The sequence below is a fragment of the Erpetoichthys calabaricus genome, chromosome 17, assembly GCF_900747795.2.
Source record: "Erpetoichthys calabaricus chromosome 17, fErpCal1.3, whole genome shotgun sequence".
Lineage (NCBI taxonomy): Eukaryota > Metazoa > Chordata > Cladistia > Polypteriformes > Polypteridae > Erpetoichthys > Erpetoichthys calabaricus.
The window spans coordinates 57,292,144-57,307,299 of NC_041410.2; the positions used below are offsets into that span (position 1 = coordinate 57,292,144).

General features: G+C 38.4%; 1 protein-coding gene across 1 annotated transcript in view; it reads right to left on the minus strand.

The window, feature by feature from the left end:
• The window catches only part of vps13c (vacuolar protein sorting 13 homolog C), a 608,306-nt gene that overhangs the window by 468,323 nt on the left and 124,827 nt on the right, over positions 1 to 15,156 (minus strand). The window contains exons 11-14 of the mRNA XM_051920790.1: positions 10,950 to 11,030; positions 1,754 to 1,811; positions 1,436 to 1,563; positions 367 to 473 (exon numbers count right to left, since the gene is read on the minus strand). Of these exons, the coding sequence (XP_051776750.1) occupies positions 367 to 473; positions 1,436 to 1,563; positions 1,754 to 1,811; positions 10,950 to 11,030 (374 nt within the window). The remainder of the gene's footprint in view (positions 1 to 366; positions 474 to 1,435; positions 1,564 to 1,753; positions 1,812 to 10,949; positions 11,031 to 15,156) is intronic.

Genomic DNA, 15,156 nt, shown 5'->3' on the forward strand with positions numbered 1-15,156 from the left:
TATAGTAATGCATTTTACTGCTTCAAATGTTTCTGATGCAGCCTTTGATGTAATGACAAATGCAGAGCAGTTTACCACTACATGCATCACAAAATACACTGCAATAGACGGTGCACTACAAACATTAACACTGAGTTCTATGTTAATTACTTAGATTTTAACCCATCTTAGATGTGTAGAAGTGCTAGTATTTGTAAAAATGAGCAATGGAGTTATAGCAACAGACAATATCTAAAATCATTAAAAACAGCAGGTACAAATATGATAAAAAGCAAAAAAACATATTAAATAATTCTTCAGTTTATAATTTTTCATTTAAAAATGTTACAGTATAAAGCTTTCGGTGGCATACGTTAAATATCTTACCAGCTACTTGCATTTTGATGGAGCGGCTCCTCTGGTTTATATCTTCTGTAAGGAGCGTTTTTAACCATACAATCCACTGATTCAAGAATGTTTATCACACTGAGATACTAAATAAAACAAGAAACAGAAAAACTTAAACCTAACTTATTTTTATAGACGTGAATTAGAATCACATTCATAAACAGAATCCTATCATGCAAAATGTGGATGGGGCCCATAAACAGAGAAGATTTTTTCTCTTTCTAAGGTAAGAATGATTAGATTTAAACTAAAATACTGTAGAAGTCCATCTTTTCATTCAGTCATTTTCATTCATTTACTTATTTGGTCGACATGTTTATCCAAGGCAAATTACAACATTTATGATAAAATTGGTTCCATTTCTTTTGGTCTTCCAATTGAAGCACAGGCCTATCATGTGACTTGCTCATGGTCCAACAGTGTCAGTAGCGGGATTTGAACATACAAACTCAGGGTCTGAAGTCCAAAGCCTTAACCACTATGCTACACTGCCTACCTTATTCACATCTCTCATCATGATAGAATGATCTGCACTCTATACTATAAGAGTACATGGGGGTGGCATGCAGGAACCGCTTTAAAATATAGGACCCACCATATTTTAAGATTAAGTAATGGTGGTAGCTCCTGCCTTGTACTGAAAACGTTCAGTACACTGGCTAGACCACTTTGACATTATACTCAGAAAAGTTTTGATATAACAATATGAAATTTTACAAAGCGATAAAAGATTTAAAAGACCAATGTATACTGTTGGTCTGCTTTGTAGCTGGGTACGTCATGATGGCGTGGTATAATTCATGACTAAATTAAAACTCTACAGTCCAAAATGAGATCCAAAAACCGATTTTTAAAGCAAAAAATGAAAAGGTCTATGAGAAAAATTAAGTTATTCATTTAGAACTACATTCTTTACATAAAATTGTCTTGATGCAATTTAAACAATATTTTAATCTAACAGCTTCAGTTAAACAATATTACACTAACTAATTAACTGAAAATTAATACATTATCATTATATTTTAATTTTGAATCGGGATCTGATTACCTGTGGTTTTGTAATCTCAAAAGCTATGTTTTGGACTTCCATGTCCAAGTATATTTTTGGACTTTTCAACTCATTTTCAGCATGAGGATTGATGTATAACTTGGCTGAAGAAAGTATTGGCCTGAAGACTTAAATGAAAATAAGAATATTAAAAAAAAATTAAAAAGGAGTGTTTAAATTGAATACAGTTAGCATGAAACATTGTGTTATAGAAGCAAACTTAAATGTAACTCCGTTTAATGATATGGTGGTTTTCCTTTTCAAACAGAACAACTTCTAATTTTTATAGAAATCTTTTAGCATATACATCATACATACTGTAATGATAATCCTCTGGTACCATTTTGCCTTTTGCAATTCCAGTTTTAAGATGACTCTGAAAAATATTAAGATTTTAAAAATTTAATACAACTGGAAAACAACACCTATGGACTGGAAATGTTTTTACAAAAAGCTCGTTGACACAGACTGTAAAGAAGCAGAACATGAAGCAAGATTCACCTAAAATGAATGCTATTTTGCTAGATTAACCTTTCAATATTTAATAAACATTCAAATTATTAAAGCTTTTATACAGTAAACTTCTACTTACAAAGACTAAAAAAACATTAATTAAAGGACAAAAGCATCATGCTCTGAACACCTGCACCCCCTCAAGGTGGTGCAGGTAGAGACTCCCAAGTAAAAGACTAAATAATGGTGTTAGTTTATACCTTGCACTCAGAATGTGTTGTGCACTGATTAAACCCCCATGAGCCATGACATGTTAAAACTCAAACCAGAGAACTAGAGATAGGTGGGTCACATTAGGATATAACTGCAAGCTAAAGGATGCACATTATATCCTGGGCATCAGTCTCAGAATTAGAAACACCCAATAATTTTCAGAACCTTTCAGAGCTGAACAGTGACTTTGCTAACTGAAAGGTGTTAGGCAGGATTTGTAGGACACAAAAGGTCACCTCAGAACTAGACCCCAGAAAGAGATAATGAACGGATTTATATATACCCAAACCAGTGTATATATTTCTAAACCAATGTACTTGTATATATATCTGAACCAGCATATATATATCTAAACCGATCTATCAGAACAGATTTATATATATATATCCGAACCAGTGTGTGTACATATAAACCAGCAATTTTCAACCTTTTTCATCTCATGGCACAAATAAAGTAATAAGTAAAATTAAAAAGTAGTGCTCAATATTATAATGTGCCGTATCTAACAGGAAGAGGTGGTGGTAGGGGTAAGATTGCTGACTCGCAGTTAAATGATCACTGGTTTGTGTCCGGGGGGCTTCCTTTCTGTTATTTTATTTATTTATTTTTACAAATTGATTTCAGTAGTAAGAAAGGCGCTATAAAAATGCAAGGAATTACTATTATTATTATTATTATTATACGTGAGAATGCATGATCAAATTCAGTCGCTGTGTAGTGGGGTATAAATGGGGACACTATGTGCTCGACAATATCACATGTTCATTGAAATAATTACAAAGCTAAGTGCACACACAATCAAACATAATGTGTATATTACTGAAGTAAAGGTTCATATAAATTGATTTTATACAAATTTTTGACAAGTTGAGAGATGTAAACTGGTTAAAATGCACAAAATTATACATGTATTGCTTTATAGTTCACATATAGTGTATATATATTATTAAAATAATGATATAAAAATCATATAAAATGGTATAGAATCTGCGTCATAGACTTGTTTTGTGTCATATTTCTTCAAGGAAGTCTTCAATTGGTTTGCTTTAAAAAATCTTACGTCACACTTTGTGAACCATTGAAAATCACTGATCTAAACCAATGAATATATATTTGAACAGGTACTCTAAAATATCTGTGCCTAGCAGAATTCAGTGTCCCTTCTCTTAGGTGCACTGAGATGTGATTGTTGCGGAACTCCTCTTATTCGCGTGCCTTTGCACGCCGCTTGTCTGTTGTTTTAACGCATGCTTTGTGCAAAATGCTGTCATATCTGTCAGTAAACATGCATGCACAGCAATGTCCTGATGTCTGCGTTCTAAGGCTGCAGGTATATTAAATGCTATTGACATTTTACAGGGTGCTCTGTGATTGACGGTGGATAGTACATCATACCTCCTGTGTCTCTGTGCAAATCTGTGACCCAAGCGTGACAACACATATTATAATAATAATAATAGTAATAATAATAGTAATTCCTTACGTTTTTATAGCACCTTTCTTACTACTCAAAGTAATTTGTAAATAAATAAATAAAATAAAATAAAACAGAAAGGAAGCCCCCGGACAAAAACCAGTCATCATTTAACTGCGACTCGACAATCTTACCCTTGTACCGCCACTTCTTCCTGTTAGATACGGCGCGTTATAATTTTTAGCACTACTTTTTTATTTTAAACAGTCATAAATAAATTATATCAAAAAGGTCTTTTAAAAAGCCACTTTGAAGCAAAGAGATTAAGTAATTACTATTATTAGTAATAATATTATTATTATACTTATTAGTTATTAATAGTATAATTATTATTACTACTACTACTACTCCTCCTCCTCCTCCTCCTCCCTGGCCATTGGACCTTACTTTTATTCTATGTTAATTAGTGTTCCCTAATTTTAATTATTTATTTTGTCTTTTTTCTCTTTCTTCATCATGTAAAGCACTTTGAGCTACATTGTTTATATGAAAATGTACTATAAAAATAAATGTTGTTGTTGTTGTTATTTTTTTTGTAAGTCAATCAAAAATTATGCCTTTTTTTTTTTTGTCAGATTGAAAAAAAAAATATTTTTTAGGGTGCCGCAGAATTTTACTTATTAATTTATTTGTGCCATGAGATGAAAAAGGTTGAAAATCGCTGGTTTACAAAAATATACAGTATAAATATTTTTTATTATTAACATATATATTAATATATATATATATATATATATATATATTAATATATATATATATATATATACATATATATTAATATATATATATATATATATATATGGGGGCGGCACGGTGGCGCAGTGGGTAGCGCTGCTGCCTCGCAGTTGGGAGACTTGGGGACCTGGGTTCGCCTCCCGGGTCCTCCCTGCGTGGAGTTTGCATGTTCTCCCCGTGTCTGCGTGGATTTCCTCCGGGCGCTCCAGTTTCCTCCCACAGTCCAAAGACATGCAGGTTAGGTGGATTGGCAATTCTAAATTGGCCCTAGTGTGTGCTTGGTGTGTGTCCTGCGGTGGGTTGGCACCCTGCCCAGGATTGGTTCCCTGCCTTGTGCACTGTGTTGGCTGGGATTGGCTCCAACAGACCCCCGTGACCCTGTGTTTGGATTCAGCGGGTTGGATAATGGATGGATGGATGGATATATATATATATATATATATGTATATATATATATTTGCAGCTGGAGATCCACAAAGGGAGAAAATGAATCACGTATCATAAAGTAGTTTTTATTCCTGAGCTTTAAGCCCCTACCAGGGGCCTTCATCATAGGATAATGTTTAGACTTACAGGAATTAAAGGCAATATATAGCCCCTTTCACACTGACTTAGTCCCGCCCCCTCCCCATAATTTTTTGCTATATATTGCCTTTGATTCATATATATATTTATTTATATTGTGAGCTGGGGGGGGGGGTGATCGCACCCCTACAGGTTAAAAAAAAAAAAACGCTGAAAGACTACCTTTACATTGCTCCCTTGCTTGCTGGGCTTACTTGCGGCTGATTTATAGCATCCGCGCAGTACTTCGCAGACTTAAAAGTCCGAACAGCACCTGTTGATTTTTTGATTGATTGTTTGCCTCTCTCTCTGTCCTTCCCTGCTCCTGACGCGCATTCCTTTGAAGAGGAAGATATGTTTGCATTCTTTTAATTGTGAGACGGAACTGTCATATCCGTCTTTTCAAGGAGCACGTTGAAACTTTTGAAAAAGAGACATGCTTGCTTGCAGCGTTTGAATAAAGTTCCTGTCTCTACAACCTCCTGTGTTTCTGTGCAAATCTGTGACCCAAGCTTGACAAGAGATATAAATACACACACACACACACACACACACATTATATATATATAACCCCAATTCCAATGAAGTTGGGACGCTGTGTAAAACGTAAATAAAAACAGAATACAATGATTTGCAAATCCTTTTCAACCTATATTCAATTGAATACACTACGAAGACAAGATATCGAATGTTAAAACTGATAAACTTTATTGTTGTTTTGCAAATCTTCACTCATTTTGAATTTGATGCCTGCAACATGTTCCAAAAAAGCTGGAACAGGGGCAGCAAAAGACTGGGAAAGTTGAGGAATGTTCAAAAAAACACCTGTTTTGAACATTCCACAGTTGAACATGTTAATTGGAAACAGGTGTTTGTCATGACTGGGTATAAAAGAAGAATCTCCAAAAGGCTCAGTCGTTCACAAGCAAGGATGGGGCGAGGTTCACCACTTTGTGAACAACTGCGTGGGCAAATAGTTCAGCACTTTAAGAACGTTTCTCAACGTACAATGCAAGGAATCTAGGGATTTCATCATCTACTGTCCATAATATCATCAAAGATTCAGAGAATCTGGAGAAATCTCTGCACATAAGCGGCAAGACCGAATACCAACACTGGATGCCCGTGACCTTCGATCCCTCAGGCAGCACTGCATTAAAAACCGACATCATTCTGTAAAGGATATTACCACGTGGGCTCAGGAATACAGTACTTCAGAAAACCATTGTCAGTTAACACAGTTCGTCGTTACATCTACAAGTGCAAGTTAAAACTCTACCATGCAAAGCAAAAGCCATATATCAACAACACCCAGAAATGCCGCCGGCTTCTCTGGGCCCGAGCTCATCTGAGATGGACTGACACAAAGTGGAAAAGTGTGCTGTGGTCTGACCTGAGTCCACATTTCAAATTGTTTTTGGAAATCATGGACGTCGTGTCCTCCGGGCCAAAAAGGAAAAGGACCAACCGGATTGTAATCAGTGCAAAGTTCAAAAGCCAGCATCAGTGATGGTATGGGGGTGTGTTAGTGTCCATGGCATGGGTAACTTGCACATCTGTGAAGGCACCATTAATGCTGAAAGATACATACAGGTTTTGGAGCAACATATGCTGCCATCCAAGTGACGTCTTTTTCAGGGATGATCCTGCTTATTTCAACAGGACAATGCGAAGCCACATTCTGCATGTGTTAGAACAGCGTGGCTTCGTAGTAAAAGAGTGTGGATACTAGACTGGCCTGCCTGCAGTTCAGACCTGTCTCCCACTGAAAATGTGTGGCGCATTATGAAGCACAAAATACGACAACGGAGACCCAAGACTGTTGAGCAACTAAAGTTGTACATCAAGCAAGAATGGGAAAGAATTCCACCTACACAGCTTCAACAATTAGTGTCCTCAGTTCCCAAATGCTTATTGAGTGTTGTTAAAAGGAAAGGTGATATAACACAGTGGTAAACATGCCCCTGTCCCAGCTTTTTTGGAACGTGTTGCAGGCATCAAATTCAAAATGAGTGAAGATTTGCAAAACAACAAAGTTTATCAGTTTGAACATTAGATATCTTGTCTTTGTAGTGTATTCAATTGAATATAGGTTGAAAAGCATTTGCAAATTATTGTATTCTGTTTTTATTTACGTTTTACACAACGTCCCAACTTCATTGGAATTGGTGTTGTATATTATATATATATATATATATATATATATATATATATATATATATATATATACAGTAATCCCTCCTCCATCGCGGGGGTTGCGTTCCAGAGGCACCCGTGAAATAAGAAAATCCGTGAAGTAGAAACCATATGTTTATATGGTTATTTTTATATTGTCATGCTTGGGTCACAGATTTGCGCAGAAACATGGGAGGTTGTAGAGAGACAGGAGCTTTATTCAAACACTGCAAACAAACATTTGTCTCTTTTTCAAAAGTTTAAACTGTGCTCCATGACAAGACAGAGATGACAGTTCCAGCTCACAATTAAAAGAATGCAAACATATCTTCCTCTTCAAAGGAGTGTGCGGGAGAGAGAGAGAGAGAGAGAGAGAGAGAGAGAGAGAGAGAGAGAGAGAGAGAGAGAGAGAGAGGAAAGTAAACAAATCAATAGGGCTGTTTGGCTTTTAAGTATGCGAAGCACCGCGGCACAAAGCTGTTGAAGGCGGCAGCTCACACCCCCTCCATCAGGAGCAGAGAAAGAGAGAGAGAAGAGAGACAGTGAAAAATAAGCAGTCAAAAATCAATACGTGCCCTTCGAGCTTTTAAGTATGCGAAGCACCGCGCAGCATGTCACTTCACGAAGCAGTTGCACAGAAGGTAGCAACGTGAAGATAATCTTTCAGCATTTTTAGACGAGCGTCCGTATCGTCTAGGTGTGCGAACAGCCCCCCTGCTCACACCCCCTACGTCAGGATCAGAGAAAGTCAGCGCAAGAGAGAGAGAGAGAGAGAGAGAAGTAAGTTGGGTAGCTTCTCAGCCATCTGCCAATAGCGTCCCTTTTATGAAATCAACTGGGCAAACCAACTGAGGAAGCATGTACCAGAAATTAAAAGACCCATTGTCCGCAGAAATCCGCGAACCAGCAAAAATTCCACGATATATATTTAAATATGCTTACATATAAAATCCGCGATGGAGTGAAGCTGCGAAAGGCGAAGCGCGATATAGCGAGGGATTACTGTATACTGTATATATATATATATATATATATATATATATATATATATATATATATATATATATATATATACAGTGGAACCTCTAGATACGAGTTTAATTCGTTCCAGCACTGAGCTTGTATAGCGAATTTCTCGTATCTAGAACAAACGTCCCCATTGAAAATAATGGAAATCCAGTTAATCCGTTCCGCATCCCAAATATATTAACATAAAAATCAATTTTCCTAACAAATAACACTGATAAATTATATATACTGTAGTCTACCTTTAATAAATAACACTGGTAAATAATATAACTGATTATTAAAAGAATCAAAACAGGTGTCCAAAGTGCAGTAGAGCATTCAATAAATCTTTAAATAAATAATCCTTAAAACAGTTGTGAAGTGGAGGTTTAAGGTACATAAGAATAACAATCCTTTAACACGAGGTTAAAACGTCAACAGGAAGCAGTCTTCAAAAAAACAGATGACAATCCCCGGTGCTTCTTCTCTGTTAGCGTCTCACCTGCTTCTCCCATGCGGGCTCTGCAACAGGCGAGACACTTAATGCAGCTGACCTTCTCTACACCGTCCTGCTTCAGCTGTTTGGCTCGCCTGTTCAGCTACACGCGAGCCTGTACTCGCTCGCTTTCTCGCACCGACTTCCTACTGCTGCGGATTCCTGCCTCCTCCTGCAACCTCTGTTCTCTCTCCTCTCCTCTCTTTTCTTTTACTTCTTCTCCCCCTTAACCGGCTCGCGCTTCTCTATATATGCGGGGAAGACATGGCAGCTGCTAGAGTTACCACTTTTAATACAAAAAAATAAGGGACGCATACGTATTGATTCAAAACGGGACGCGCAATTTCATTCTCAAATACGGGACGATTCCGTATTTTAAAGGACGGGTGGCAACCCTGCCCAGCCCATCAACCACAGGAACAATCATGGATGTGGGCAGTTTCCCACCTGTGCACTTAGGTGAGAAACGCACACACCGCAGATCGCCCTGCGGCTCGCTACAGCTACCACGCCCCCTCGCTAAGCCGCGAGCTATACCCACAGCCTGGCTCGTGGCTCATTACGTGAGCCAATGCTCGTATTTAGATCTGAATTTTTCGCTCATACTTTCCTCGTATTTTGAATTTCTCGTATACAGAGGTGATCGTATCTCGAGGTTCCACTGTATATATATATATTTATATACACACACAATTGAATATGTATATATATACACACACACACACACATAAATAAAATTTATTATTATTATTATATATACTGTATATATATTTACTACTTGTTGTTCTTTCGTGCTCCTCCCGTTAGGGGTTGCCACAGCGGATCATCTTCTTCCATATCTTTCTGTCCTCTACATCTTGCTCTGTTACACCCATCACCTGCATGTCCTCCCTCACCACATCCATAAACCTTCTCTTAGGCCTTCCTTTTTTTCTATTGCCTGGCAGTTCTATCCTTAGCATCCATCTCCCATTATACTCAGTATCTCTCCTCTGCACATGTTCAAACCAACGCAATCTCACCTCTCTGACTTTGTCTCCCAACCGTCCAACTTGAGTTGAACCTCTAATGTACTCACTTCTAATCCTATCCATCCTTGTCACACCCAATGCAAATCTTAACATTTTTAACTCTGCTACCTCCAGCTCTGTCTCCTGCTTTCTGATCAGTGCCACAGTCTCCAACCCATATAACACAGCTGGTCTCACTACCGTCCTGTAGACCTTCCCTTTCACTCTTGCTGATATCCGTCTGTCAAAAATCACTCCTGACACTCTTCTAAACCCATTCCATTCTTTTTGCACTCTTTTTCACCTCTCTTCCACAATCTACATTATTCTGTACTTTTGATCCCAAGTATTTAAACTCATCCACCTTCGCCAACTCTACTCCTGCATCCTCACCATTCCACTGACCTCCCTCTCATTTACACACATGCATTCTGTCTTGTTCCTATTGTCCTTCATTCCTCTCCTCTCTAGAGCATATCTCCACCACTCCAGGGTCTCCTCAACCTGCTCCCTACTATCGCTACAGATCACAATGTCATCAGCAAACATCACAGTCCACGGGGACTCCTGTCTAATCTCATCTGTCAACCTGTCCATTGCAAATAAGAAAGGGCTCGGAGCCGATCCCTGACGTAATCCCACCTCCACCTTGTATGCATCCGTCACTCCTACTGCAGACCTCACCATGGTCACACTTCCCTCATACATATCCTGTACAACTCTTACATACTTCTCTGCCACTCCCGACTTCCTCATACAATACCACAACTCCTCTCAAGGCACCCTGTCATATGCTTTCTCCAGGTCCACAAAGACGCAATGCAACTCCTTCTGGCCTTCTCTATACTTCTCCATCAACACCCTCAAAGCAAACATCGCATCTGTGGTGGTCTTTCTTGGCATGAAACCATACTGCTGCTCACTAATCATCACCTCACTTCTTAACCTAGACAGATAGACAGACAGACAAGCTGATAGATACATTACAAAAATAATTTTTTCTATGTAATATTGTGCTTACAGACAACAAAACATGAGTGACCTTCACCTAAAGTAAATTAGTGTAAACATGCTTATTATTGTTATATTCCAAGGCTATCCCTGCCAATACCAAATTTTATTGGTTGAATTGAACTCAAAAAGGAATTCAGATAAAAATCAGTATATTAAAAAAATGGTACAACTTTGCAAACTAGTGAAATATCCAAAGGTACCAAAATAGCTCTTCATGCTACTCAATTCATGTAGGCACAGTACAGTATGGTAACAAAAATACTACAACAAAATACATTTCATTATCAAACAAGAACAATTGGAATAAAATACCAGAATTTCTTCCTTCGAGCTTTGATACAAAAGTAGACTGTTCACATTCCAGTATGCACACAGGCATTCTAGGTTAACAAGCTGGAAAAAAAAGAGAAAAAAAAAAACATGCATTACTTAAATCATGTTAAGTTCAAGTCAAGTTGTGGAGCATGCACTGGTACAGTGTGTTGCCGCACCCACTACATGACAAAACAGCTTGGAAACCCCGGTTGGCTACCCCCCAGGCAGGCACACAGTCCAGTTCCACCCTCCAGAAATGACCCTTTATCTGCCATAGCCAGGTGTTACGTGGGTGACCCCTTGGCCTGGTCCAGCCAAAAATGAGGATCTTATGAGCTGGATCGCCCGCGGGAGAAACGCGCCACATGGCCATAGTGCCATAACTGACGCTCCCTCACAATGCAGGTAACGTTCCTCATTCGGGACTCCATGAGCAACCGCTCTTTCAACAAAAAGTCAAACCAATGGTACCCAAGGATTTTCAGGAGAGACACAGTACCAAAGGAGTCCAGTTTTCATCTCAGGTCACTGGTTAGCATCCATGTATCACAACCATAAAGCAAGACAGGAAGCACCAAGACTCTAAATACTTGGACCTTCGTCCTTTTGCATAGATATCGGGAGTGCCACACACCCCTTCCCAGTGACCTCATGACCCCCCCATGCTCTCCCAATCCGTCTACTGACTTCATAGGAAGAGTCACCAGAGACATGAATGTCAATGCTAATGTAAGTAAACCTCTCAACAAAGTTGACACTCTCTCCGCAGATCAGCACACTGCTGATGGCTGTGCCCAAGAGGTCATTAAAGGCCTGGATCTTGGATTTTATCCAGGACACTCGCAAGCCCAGACACTCAGACTCCGTGCTCAGTCTCTCAAACGCCCTGATCAGAGCATCCATTGACTCTGCGAAGATCACAGCATCATCAGCAAAGTCAAGATCTGTGAATCTTTCTTCACCAACAGATGCCCCACAGCCACTGGACCCCACGACCTTGCTCAACACCTAGTCCATACAAGCATTGAACAGAGTAGGAGCAAGAACACACCTCTGAGTGTGTTCCCAGAATCAACTGGGAAAAACACAGAGGTTCTGTGTTACTTAAATCTAGTGTTAAAAAAATAAGAAAAAAAAATCTTAAAGTGACATTTAATATTGCAGAGCACTATGAGTAATTACAATACAGATCATTTTCTTAAACTGATTTTCTTTCATCACTTCTAACACACCTTCCACAATTAAATTAAAAAGGAAATATCAAGTTTAAGGTTTTTAAAAATAAACAGGCAGACAGCAAATTGGAAGCAAGGAATATCATGAAGTTATTACTTATTTAGCAGACACCTTTAACAATGTAGATTGTGTATGGTTTCCTCCAGTTACTTTTATATACATTATTTAGAACATATACTGGATCCAAGAGAAAGAAATGTGTTCATTGCCCAATGCTGGTAAAAGAAGAGGCATCTATTTAAACAAATTGGAATTCAATAATAATGAATCCACTAAATGATTAACACGAATGCAAGATAACCATTTCCTAAAAGAGTAACCACTAGATGACACCAAGGAGTCACACAATATTTCTGCATAGACAGATAAAATCAATTTTGCTACAGCAGCAACTTTCTGACCCATATCTATTGTACCTTTATCAACCTTTAAATGAATGATCAATAAATATTTGTTTTACCAGACCTTGGCTCCTGTTGCCCTTACAGCTTCCTTCTCAGCATTTTCTCTTACTGTCACTGGGTATTTTACTGTATTCTTCAAACCACTACAACTACCCTTGTTAGGTTTTTACTCAAACTACTCCAATCTATACTCTAAATTTTATGACTAATTATCTTACGAGAAAGTGATACAAAAATGACACAAAGTGAGAAAGGGCACAAAAAGAAAGGACCTAGCAAGTGTTTCATAAAGAGAAAGGATCTGACACCGGAGTCTAAAAAAAGACCTCTTAAAAACAGTCTGAACAAACACAGGCTGCAAAGTAATGGTAAGTGCCAAAATAAAAAGTATGTATGAAAGCTAATTCTCCAAATATATCCAAATGAGTGAATTGGCATTTACAACTAGCAGGAAATCATCTGGATGAAGCTAATCTAATAAATCTTGACAGGACAGTAACAAGAAAGAAAACAAACAAACATGTCCTAGGGATTGTCTGCTCCATGTTGGATACATCTTTGTGCTTCTACATCCATCTAAATAAACATACACCTGTTCAGACAGCATTTGCAATGTAGATAGACACATAGATATTTTATTAATCCCAAGGAGAAATTCACATACAGTTAGGTCCATAAATATTTAGACAGAGGCAACTTTTTTCTAATTTTGGTTCTGTACATTACCACAATGAATTTTAAATGAAACAACTCAGATGTAGTTGAAGTGCAGACTTTCAGCTTTAATTCAGTGGGGTGAACAAAACGATTGCATAAAAAGGTGAGGCAACTAAAGCATTTGTTTAACACAATCCCTTCATTTCAGGGTCTCAAAAGTAATTGGACAAATTAAATAACTGGAAATAAAATGTTCATTTCTAATACTTGGTTGAAAACCCTTTGCTGGCAATGACAGCCTGAAGTCTTGAACTCATGGACATCACCAGATGCTGGGTTTCCTCCTTTTTAATGCTCTGCCAGGCCTTTACTGCAGCGGCTGTCAGTTGCTGTTTGTTTGTGGACCTTTCTGTCCCAAGTTTAGTCATCAACAAGTGAAATGCATGCTCAAATGGTTTAAGATCAGGTGACTGACTTGGCCATTCAAGCATGTTCCACTTCTTTGCTTTAATAAACTCCTGGGTTGCTTTGGCTATATGTTTTGGGTCATTGTCCATCTGTATCATAAAACGCCACCCAATCAATTTGACTGCATTTAGCTGGATTTGAGCAGACAGTATGTCTCTGAACACCTCAGAACTCATTCGGCAACTTCTGTCCTGTGTCACATCATCAATAAACACTAGTGTCCCAGTGCCACTGGCAGCCATGCACGCCCAAGCCATCACACTGCCTCCACCGTGTTTTACAAATGATGTGGTATGCTTTGGATAATGAGCTGTTCCACGCCTTCTCCATACTTTTTTCTTGCCATCATTCTGGTAGAGGTTGATCTTGTTTCATTCTGTCCAAAGAATGTTTTTCCAGAACTGTGCTGGCTTTTTTAGATGTTCTTTAGCAAAGTCCAATCTAGCTTTTCTATTCTTGAGGCTTATGACTGTCTTGCACCTTGCAGTGCACCCTCTGTATTTACTTTCATGCAGTCTTCTCTTTATGGTAGACATGGATATCGATACGCCTACCCCCCTGAAGAGTGTTGTTCACTTGGTTGGCTGTTGTGAAGGGGTTTCTCTTCACCATGGAAATGATTCTGCGATCATCCACCACTGGTGTCTTCCGTGGATGTCCAGGTCTTTTTGCACTGCTGAGATCACCAGTGCTTGCTTTCTTTCTCAGCATGTACCAAACTGTAGATTTTGCCACTCGTAATACTGTAGCTATTTCTCAGATGGGTTTTATCTGTTTTCACAGCTTAAGGATGGCTTCTTTCACCTGCATGGAGAGCTCCTTTGACCGCATGTTGTCTGTTCACAGCAAAATCTTCCACATGCAAGCACCACACCTCAAATCAACTCCAGGCCTTTTATCTGCTTAATTGATAATGACATAACGACGGACTTGCCCACACCTGCCCATGAAATAGCCTTTGAGTCAATTGTCCAATTACCTTTGAGCCCCTGAAATGAAGGGATTGTGTTAAAAAAATGCTTTAGTTGCCTCACATTTTTATGCAATTGTTTTGTTCACCCCACTGAATTAAAGCTGAAAGTCTGCACTTCAACTGCATCGGAGTTGTTTCATTTAAAATTCATTGTGGTAATGTACAGAACCAAAATTAGAAAAAAGTTGTCTGTCCAAATATTAATGTACTCCAGAATATGCTCCACAGCTGATTTGAACTTAAAGCCTGTCTATTATATACAGTAAGGTCGAGAAGTATTTGGACAGTGATACATTTTTCATAATTTTGGCACTGTGCACCAACACAATGGATTTGAAATGAAGCATTCAAAATGTGATTGAAGTGTAAACTTACAGTTTTAATTTAAGGCATTTAACAATAACATTGCATGAGCAATTTAGACAAAACAACATTTTTATACATGGTCCCCTCATTTTCTGAGTCT